A 10,681-nucleotide genomic window follows, 5' to 3' on the forward strand; every position below is an offset into this window, starting at 1 on the left:
TACTTTTTAAACTGGATCGTGATTTGGTTCGAACCGGTTCAAAGGACCCTGGTTCCCACTTAATCTGAATCGCTAGGGGGGCCATGCGCTAGACCCATTTAACCCGCGTCTTTTTTGACGCCGATATTTTCAGCTTCTTTTTCGGTAAATCAATTCCGCACAAGTGTGAACCACAAGCGGACCGGAATTGATCCAAATTTCCCCTTCGTCCGGCTGGGACCGAATCATTTTGAATCGATTCATTGATGAATGGGAACCACAAGTGGGTTATTTTGGAGGGGGGAAATGCGATTGGAGCAAATGTAGTGGGAACCATGCTCCATTGTCAAATCGATCCATCTATTTGGATCGCACACCAATTTATCTGTAAGTGGGAATGAGACCTGTGGTTTGTTCTCCACTCCCACCCATTGTATCCTCCCAACAACCCAATAAAATAGGTCCAGCTTAAAGATCATGACTAGGCCAAGATCCCTCCTTGGAGAAGAACATCATGGCTGAGGAACGCTTTGAGCCAGAGTTTCTTAGGATCTTCACCTGACCCTCTTAAGGCTTGCATCTACACAGCAGAATTAATGCAGACTGACACCACTTCAACTGCCATGCCTCCATGCTCTGGGATTCTGGGATTGGTAGTTTTGTGAGATATTTAGAAAGCTCTGGTGCTCCACCGAATCCCACAGTTTTATAGGATGCAACCGTGACTGTTAAAGCAGTGTCAAACTGCATTAATTCTGCAGTGCGGCATCAACTGAAGCGTGCTTCAGCAATACTGATAGTAGCATATACTTTTTTTAAATGACACATCTAGCAGTATAATGGCGATATCTCTAGATCTTCCAGCATTAGCCATGCTAAGTGGGGCCAAAGGTCCCCCAATCCCTGCTCCAAACCTTGTAGCTTTGCTGTCACGCTCTGAGTTTCTGTATTATTCCATTGCCAGAGATAGAGTCTAGGGAAAGATTTTTCTACCTTGTTGCAACAGACCTCGGTGTTTAAGGAACAAAGCTTTGTGTTGTTCTTTGCTTGTTATTTTCCATTAAGTCAGCTCCAACTTGTGGCAAACCTATGGATGAGTGACCTCCATGAGCATCGACAGGCCAGGTCAGGTCTTGCAAACTCAGGGCAGCAATGAAGGAATCAGTCTATCTGCAATGTGCCTTTCTTTTTTACCTATTACTGTACCTTCCACTTTTCTCGGTGCTATCTTCCTTTCCAGTGAGTCATGTCGTCTCGTGACGTCTCCAAAGTACAACAGATTCAGTTTAGTCATCCGGGCTTCTATTTAGGCTTCGTTCGCTCTTGGGCCCATTTATCTGTCTTTTTGGCAATCCGTGGTATCTGAAGAACACACCTCCAGCGTCGCATTTCAAATAAGTTGATACTCTTTCTGCCAGCCTTCTTCGCAGTCCAACTCTCTCAACCATACACAGAAATAAGAAATAGCATGGCATGGATGATCCTGGCTTTGATTTTCAGTTACCTATCTTGAGAATCTTACCTAGTTCCAACCCTTTAACTCATTTCTGATTTATTGATTTCAGTTTCCATTTCCATTTATGACCAAGGTGTTGTTGTCGTTGTGTGCCTTCAAGACGTTTCCGATTTATGGCAACCCTAAGGCGAATCTATCATGGGTTTTTCTTGGCGACTTTCTTCAGAGGGGGCTTGCCATTGCCATCCTCTGAGGCTGAGAGAGTGTGACTTGCCCAAGATCATGCAAGGGGTTTCCATGGCCAAGCCAGGATTCGAACTCTGGTCTCCAGAGGCCTAGTCCAGTTCCCAAACCACTATACCATGCTGGCTCTTCCAAGATAGAGATACTCATCACTAGCTTTTTCTTAATACTGTCTTTACAAAACTCATAACTATTTTGATATCTTCATCATGCACTTCATCATTATGGCTTCAGTAGGAAAATGGATGGCCATAGTTTTAAACAAGCCTTTAATCAAACAAAGGCCAGAAGTGTTCCCATACTATAACCTTTTTCAGTAGCCAGTATTCTTTTTAATCATCTTGTTCTTCCCACCAAACTAAGCCAAATACCATATTTAATATATATCACCCTGGGATATACTTCTGTTTCTCATTGATAGATCCATTGTAAACTTCTTAATGTTTGTTAAACACAGAGATACTAATATATCTGAATTTATTTCCTAACTGTTTATTTCCTATGGATCAATTTGTTGATGCCACAGCTATTCTATAGAAGACTTCTGATAAGACCAAAATTCAAAGCAAACTGCAGATATAATCCAATGGGAAACCACTTTAATTATCCTGGGATCTGTAGTTTATTGTTGCAGCAGAGCTCTCTGACAGAAGGCTAAATGCCTCACAAAACTACAGCCCCCAGAATTCCCTAGCATTGAGCCAGGGCAGTTAAAAGGGTCTCAAAGTGGATTATTTCTGCAGTGTGGATGTGGCCTTGGTATCTTAGAGTTGAAAGGGGCTACAAGGGTCATCTAATCCAACTAAAGCACTCCTGAAAGATGACCATCCAATCTTTGTTTAAAGACCTCCAAAGCACATCTCCGAAGGCAATCTATTCTATAGTCTGACATCTCCTACAATAAAAATTGTACTTCTTATTGGTTATGTGAAATCTCTTTTCTTGCCATTTGTATCCATTGTTTCATGTTCTAGTCTCTGGAGCAACAGAAGACAAACTAACTCCATCTTCTACATGGCATTCCTTTGGCTAAAGTCACCTCTCTGACTTCTCTTTCTGCAAGCTAAACATACCCAGTTCCCTCGCCTACAAAATCATTGGCACTTAACAGCCTGAACATTAAAAATGCAAGGATTTATAGGCTGGAACCCTGCATTGAGAGATATACATTTGGCACATAGATATACATCTGGCACATACAATCTATATCTCCTGGTGCTACCCATCTGTTCCAAATCTTTTAAGGGATGGAGGTCCTCTTGCCCAACATGGCCATTTCCATGTTGTTGGAGAACTGCGAGATCAGTGACGTTGCATCCAGCTACTTTCCTATCCCTTCAGATATTTCAAGACGCCTCTCATGCCACCTAAGTCTTCTCTTTCTCGGACTCTCTGCAGGGCATTCATACTAAAATACTAAACAATGCTTAGCATTTGCTGTAGCACATTTGAAGGGAGAGTTAAGCAGCCGGCCAAGCTGGGCTTCTCTTTGCCCATTTGACAGCTCCACTTGCCACAAGAGGAAAGATCATTTTGCTTCAGATGGGTTCCCTGCATAAGATGCTTAGATGCACTCTTGCCAAGAAAATCCCTGGAACAGCCTGTCTAGTTCTCAGAAAGATTATAGGCAAGAGAGGGAGGGAGGGATGGGTGAAAGAGATATAAATCTGGTTGTACCAATTGGGAATCCTTTGTCCAATCTGTCTGAAATTGAACAGATCTGATGCTGGGTGCGCAAAGAGGACAAAGTAGATACCCCAGAAACTAATGATGTTTGGAAGGAACACACAGAGGTTTCCTACAAAAGGAAGAACAAAAGTGAAAGAAAGGGCATAACATGAATTCGGTTCACCTGAAGAGAGGGAGGAATGTTACTAAGGTAAAGGACAAAAGAAAGGAATGAAAATTTGACCGAGAAAACAAATGGAGAAAGGGAGAAAATACTGTACATCCCTAAGAAACAGGTTTTTACTTCCTGCAGCCTCTGTACCAGGAGTTCCCAAACTGCACACTTCCAGATGTTGCTGAACTACAACTCCCAGAGTCCCTCACCACAGACCATGTTGGCAGAGGCTACTGGGAGCTGTAGTTCCACACAACATGGGGACACAAAGTTGGGAACCACTGTTTAATATGATGACCTTACTACCTTCTCGTTTGAAAAGGTGAATTCCAAGGCTGTTCTCTTTGGGGAATGTCAACACAGAGAAATATAACGTACTACACTTAGGGAGAAAAAAAATGAAATGCACAGATATAGGATGGGGGACACCTGGCTTGACGACAGCCATTTGAAAGGGATCTAGGAGTCCTAGTAGACCACAAGTTGAACGTGAGTCAACAGTGTGATGCCTGTAAAACAACCAATGCAAATCTAGGCTCAATAGTAGTATAGCATCTAGATCAAGGGAAGTCATAGTGCCATTCCATTCTGCTTTGGTCAGGCCTCACCTGGAATAATGCTATGTTCAGTTCTGGTCACCAGAATTTGACAAGCTGGGGTTTGTCCATTGGAAGGTGACCAAACTGGTGAAAGGTCTGTAAACCATGCCTTATGAGGAGAGACTTAGGGAGCTGGGGATGTTTAGCCTGGAGAAGAAAAGGTTAAGGCAGCGGTTCTCAACTTGTGGGTTACGACCCCTTTGGAGGATCCAATGACTCTTTCACAGGAGCTCCTAAGACAATCGGAAGACACATATTTCCAGTGGTCTTAAGAGCCAAGACAAAAATAATGTTATGGTTGGGGGTCACCACAATGTGAGGAACTGTATTAAAGGGTCACGGCATTAGGAAGGTTGAGAACTGGGTTAAGGGGTGACACAATAGCCATGTTTAAAACTTTGAGGATGGAGCAAGCTTCTTTCCTGCTGCTCCAGAGAATAGGACCTGGAGCAATGAATGCAAACTACAGGAAAAGAAATTCCACCTCAACATGAGGAGGAACTTCCTGACAGTAAAGGCTGTTTGACAGTGGAACACACTCCCTCAGAGAGTTATGGGAGTCTCTTTCTTTGGAGGCTGGATGGCCATCTGTCCAGGGTGCTTTGATTGTGTATTTCTGCCTTGCAGAATGGCGTTGAATTGGATGGCCCTTGGAGTCTCTTCCAACTCTATGATTCTAACAGGGGTTTTACGTCTAGAGATTATCATTTGTCCATTCTAGGAACCCAGAGGGGATAATAAAACTAAAATCCCGGGTGGAAATGTCATGTGAGAATATCTTTAATTTCATTTCAGTATAGGTTTTAGAAGCACTTTTCTACATCCACTGGCAGTTGCAAAGTACCCCCCCTCCCCCCGTTGCAAGGCTGGAGGGAAAGGCAATTTTCAAGGAGCATGTTCCTCATTAAACCGGTCATTATGGCCTCTCCGGGGGCCTTTCGTTCTCTCTCTTTCAGATCGATCACCCGCGCCTACTACAGGAACTCAGTCGGTGGCCTGCTCCTCTTTGACATTACTAACCGCAGGTCCTTCCAGAACGTCCACGAGTGGCTCGAGGAGACCAAGGCCCACGTCCAGCCCTACCAGATCGTCTTTGTTTTGGTGGGCCACAAATGCGACCTTGACACCCAGCGACAAGTCACCAGGCATGAGGCCGAGAAACTGGCCCTCGCCTACGGCATGAAGTACATTGAAACCTCGGCCCGGGATGCCATCAACGTGGAGAAAGCCTTCACCGACCTGACTCGGGATATATATGAGCTGGTGAAACGGGGAGAAATCACCATCCAAGAAGGCTGGGAAGGGGTCAAAAGCGGGTTCGTCCCCAACGTAGTGCATTCCTCCGAAGAGGTGGTGAAATCAGATAGGCGATGCCTGTGCTAATGGATGGAGTCCAAGCGAAGGAGGAACCGAGGCTGAACGTGACGAACCAAAACATACCCTGCTATACAGACTTGGTGTGTTGGAAGGATTATGGAAGGATACAAATCTATATATATGAAAAGAAAGGCTGTGGTGGTGGTGGTGGTAGTAGGGCCGGCACCGATCCTTGGTGCTTTGGACTTCAGAAGAACAAAATCGCGAGGGGCTTTGTAAACTCCATTATGTAGGAATGAACCCAGATGCATGCTATATATTGTAGGAGACGGGGTGAAGTCAGACAGCAAAGGTCCAAGGAGTAGTAAAGCGTCAGGGCATTTTACACAGCCTTGTTCTGAACAAATCTGCCCTTGAGTGCTTTGTTTGGAAACCACAGTCTGATTAGCCTATTGATAAGAAACATATTTAGAGGAGGAGAAATACAGAGAGAGAGAGAGAGAGAAAATGTGGCTTCTATTAACATTATATTTTTTAGGGATATTAAAACATAACCTGGTTGTTCGTCCCTTTGCGCTCCCTTGCTGGTTAATACCAAAAGGGAAAAACATGTGTACAGAAAGAGTTGAGATAGCTAGGCCTATACCTTGGTACAATCTAAACCCCTTTTAAAGGAAAAAAAATGTTGGTCGCAGAGACCCATTCGAAACGCAGCCCCCCCAAAATCAAATTTTCTTCATTGGTCAAGCCCTTTCTGAAGGCTTCTGCTCCCAGGAATTTGATGGCTCAGCCATTGCTTCTCTGGTATTAAACTGGAAATGTCACCAGGGTTTTTTTGTTACTGTAAACGCTTGCCATCAGTTCTGGAAAAATCCTCAGCTGCGCATGAGATGTAATTCAAGTGTGGATTCAGCCGACATCAAGCTTGAGGCAATTTTTGCCTGTTTTTACACATGTAAACTTGCCTATAATGAAGGATCAGGGAAGGAAAGAGGGAAAAGGAAATGCATCTCAAGGGAGAACGCCAGGTTTTCATAATGATGCTTTTGCTTTGGGAGAAAGCGGGTTCAAAGGCAACACAGGGTTTGCTCTTTGTGTATTTCCATTTACTAGCAGTTGAAAGAGAAGCCCAGGACAGGGTCTGTGACGAAGGAAGGCAATAGAAGAGTTAAGGAGAGGTGCAAGAAAGAAATGTAAGCTTTTGACAGCAGGATTTGCTCTGACTTGGTTCATGCAGGTTTAAGGAAGGCTTGGTTTCTTCCATAGACCATCAACCCGTTGGGTTCGGCAAGGAAGATGTGAGAGTGAAGGAAGGTCTAGGGACAAGATAATGTATTGCAAGATACATAGTGGCGTTATTTTGTTTTTGCAAATAACTTGATGTGGGTGATGTTGTAGAGAGGGATTTGAAGGTCCAAGAACACAAGTTCCTTGTGCGCCACTGGATTATACAAGATGCCTGCCTAACCAAGATTAATCTGTGTTATCTCCTGATGCACCGCCACGCTTTGTATCATGGATCATTTTGTTTAAAAAGCCAGGCTGTTATCTTAAGACACGCATGAGAGTCTGGCTTTAAAACAAAAGGAAATGCTGCTGGAATCTCTCACATGCAACTTTGAAATTTCAGGATGTGCAAATGCACATGGAGGGGAAAGGCAGCACAGTACGATCATTTTATTTCTGCACATTAGCTCAAGTGTGACTTTTGCAGCCATACAATGGCAAATGTGGAAGAAGTATAATATAAGCATAATTTGGTTGTGTTGAAAATAAGAAGTAGAGGAGCTTCGTAGTCATGGAAAGTTTAAAAATCTGAGCTCATAGTGATTCCCAAACTTTGGTCTTCCAGATGTTTTGGACTTCAGCTCCCAGAAGCCCCAGTTTGACTGACAGGAATTCTGGGAGCCGGAGTTCAAAACATCCGGAAGTATCTAACCCATATAAAGAGTATGAAATATGAAAACAATAGATGAAGTACATAGGTTCAAGGTATGTTACTGTTGGATGGTTGGACCCAGGTATACATTGCATTCAGTTTTTTGGATGACAGTTCCCAGCATTCCTGAGCCAAGGTTTAGGTTAGTCACGTTCTTGGTTAGTGCAAACGCAAAGGTGATCAATGGGGGGGGGCTTATTGTACTTGTGACTAGGTCCCATCAAAACACAATTAAATCTGGATCTTCACTTTTGTATCTCGAAAGGATTTGAAGTTCTAGGGTTAACGTTATGGAAAAGGCTACCCCAAATGTAAGTTGTATTTAGGGCTGGAGACATGAAGGCCAGGAGGAGGACAAGCAGAGGAAAAATGTCTCCTCTTAATATTAGTTGATTAAAACTACTTTAATTAGGAGACAAATTCCTAGATAAACAGCTGATTTACTATATTATATATACACATAAATTTGCAAGTAAGAAAAATGTCTCTAAAGGAATAGGAATTGGTTTTAGATCATGCACATGTCAGAGGCATTTCATCGCTCTCACTGCTGCCTTCTAGGGATGTTTTGTTTCTCAGCTTTTCTTTTTTAAATGTGAAAACTTGAAGTTTCTCATTCATACATGATTAAATGTTGCAGTTTACAAGCAGTTTCTAAGGCCAAATAGGTACTATCGCTTTTTTTAAAGGGTTAGCGATTTCCATTTTATCTTGTCATTACTGTTTTTAAAAAGCAGTTTTTGCCAGGTGCTAGAAGACGCGCTTCAGTACCTTACGGTGCAATGGCTTCTAAGATCACCTCTCAACGCTGGCTTTTACAGGCGATGGTTGTTTTGCAAAAAGCAAAAGAACTTAAACTTTAAGTTCATTGCGTGTGCCTCGGCATACTAGTTTTACACAACATATCACACACACACAGACATCGGTCCAAATCCAAAGGAGGCTGGTTCCCAGTAATGCTTTTAAAGCAGAGGTGGAAAAATCTGGCCCTCTGTGGATTTCCAACTTTTCTATCTTTTCTTCTAAAACAGTTAATGCCTCCCCAAAAATTTAATTACTGACAGTAACAATTTTAGTGGTTTTAGAAAAATGCTACCATTTTGGGTCCCATACTTTTTGCCTTTGGTCCCAATGACAACTTGAATGCAACTCCCTTCCCAAACCTTCAGGTAAGAGTACTTGCAACTAGAGACCGATCATTGACCAACAACTAATCCTATACTTTTCGTCAGGGTTTGGCCAACTCTCCTCTGGATTTGAGCCACTATGTTGAAGGCAACTAGCCAAGTATTGGTGCAGACACCGTTATCTGAAAGTGAAGGTATCTGTTTAGTACAAGATGCCAAGACTTAAGCTTGGGACCTTCAAGCATATCCTTTCCTAGTTTTGCCAGAGCAATCCTAAGCATTTAGAAACCGGCCCAATTGCGATTGTAACCACTTTCTCCTTGGTTTTTATGTTTCATAAGCAAACCAATAATGCACACATCTCAACTACATCCTTTGTGGGGAAAATTAAAAATCTTCTAGTTTCCAGTATGTCTCTTTCTCTCTAATATGGACGCAGCAGATGGTAGGAAATCTGCATGTATCTATAATCATGTTACTGTCTTTGAATTGGTATTGTATCATGCGTTGCAATTAGAAAAGAAGGTACAATGTATAGGAAACGTAAGATCCTTTTACAGGCCCAAATCTGATCCTAACTCCTACAAACCCAGTGAATCCATGGCTGGATGGTAAATTAACACTTATTCAAATCCTGTTCATTTCAACAAATCTATTCTAGCTGGGATTAACAATTGGACGTCGGCCGTAATTCGGATGAAACCCGGCAACGTAATTTTAAATAAGACATTACGGACAATGTCTAGTTCCTAGTCCCTACCAGAGTAGACCCACTGAGTATCAATTCCTGAGAGCTACGTCTTCACTTATAGAAATCCTATTGCTTCAGCCTGTTTAAGTCAGGCTTAGCAGTTGGACTTAAGCCTCAAAGCTCTCCTGGGGAAGATATCCATTTCACTATCTGCACCTATAAGCACATATTTGATTTTCGAAATTCTAAAAGGGACTGATACATTGTGTTTTACAGTTCTGTATTGCTTTTAAGCCAGGTCTGAACTGGGAGATATGGGTTGACCTTACTAGAGCAAAACAACCCCAAAGTCCACACAGACGCCAGCAAAACTTTATCTCAGGCGTGCAATTGATTCCCAAACTTTGGTCCTCCAGATCTTTTGGACTCCAGCTCCCCAAAGCCCCAGCCATCTTGGCCAACGGTCAGGGATTCTGGGAGCTGAAGTCCAAAACATCTGGAGGACTAAAATGTGGCAAGAGTAACCAATTTCATTTCTTCCCCGTCTCAGTACAATGTATAGGAAAGGAAAAATCCTTATAGGTAAATTTATAGGCCTAAATCTAATTCCAACTCCTACAAACCCACTGAATGGTAAATTAACACTTATTTAAATCCTATTTGTTTCAACAAGTCTATCCTAGCCGGGATTAACAACTGGACATTAGTCCATAATTCGGATTAAACCCGGCGACATTTGATATTGCCTTATATTTTTAGGCAGCTTCTATAAATGATCAGCAAGGGTCGGGGGGAAATCCTTCTGTACAGAAATAGAAAAGGGGCTTTGTAAGATGAAAACCTCATTTTTCTTAACCGGCTTTAGCCGCAAAAGAAAAATCTGAGACTGTAAAAAAATTTAAAGGAAGCTTTCTTTTTCTTTTGTCGCTTTCTGTAAAGGGAAGGGGGGAAACCCGGACAAAACAAGACACCAATTTCACAATCTCCGTCTGCATGTTGGATTCAAAAATCCTTCTGTACCTCCAGGTTCAATACAAACCAACCAACAAACGCTTTTCTATTGTACACACTTTTGCCCTAGCTTTCCGTTGTATGCACTGTAATGAAATGTGACAATATGCTGTATTTAGCTGTGCGTGAATGAAAATGATGCTTGTACCTAGCAAAACGGTTCATGTGATTATGTGACATTCGAAACTTGTAAAGAAAAAAAATCCTTGCATTGTATTATTATTATTATTATTATTATTATTATTATTATTATTACTATTTCTTCCTCTTATTTTTCATCAAGCCGTCTAGTAACTCTGTATCCAGCAACTGGGGAAAAAACCCTGATACAGAGTAATCGGGTAATAATAAAAAACGTTAAGATGCTGTTTAATAACAGAATCCACCGGCGTTTTTCCGACTCAAAAACGATGCGCTCGCCCATTGTTCCACGGTTTTTCAATGAGTCATTCTTCTGCAAAAGGAGCCGGAATAGT

The 10,681-nt window shown here is 42.3% G+C and overlaps 1 protein-coding gene across 1 annotated transcript in view; it reads left to right on the forward strand.

Annotated features, from left to right (window-relative positions):
* The window catches only part of RAB39B (RAB39B, member RAS oncogene family), a 15,252-nt gene extending 4,571 nt beyond the window's left edge, over positions 1-10,681 (forward strand). The window contains exon 2 of the mRNA XM_042480338.1: positions 5,077-10,681. Coding sequence (XP_042336272.1) covers positions 5,077-5,503 — 427 coding nt within the window. The 3' untranslated portion in view covers positions 5,504-10,681. The remainder of the gene's footprint in view (positions 1-5,076) is intronic.

This window comes from Sceloporus undulatus, chromosome 7 (assembly GCF_019175285.1).
Source record: "Sceloporus undulatus isolate JIND9_A2432 ecotype Alabama chromosome 7, SceUnd_v1.1, whole genome shotgun sequence".
Lineage (NCBI taxonomy): Eukaryota > Metazoa > Chordata > Lepidosauria > Squamata > Phrynosomatidae > Sceloporus > Sceloporus undulatus.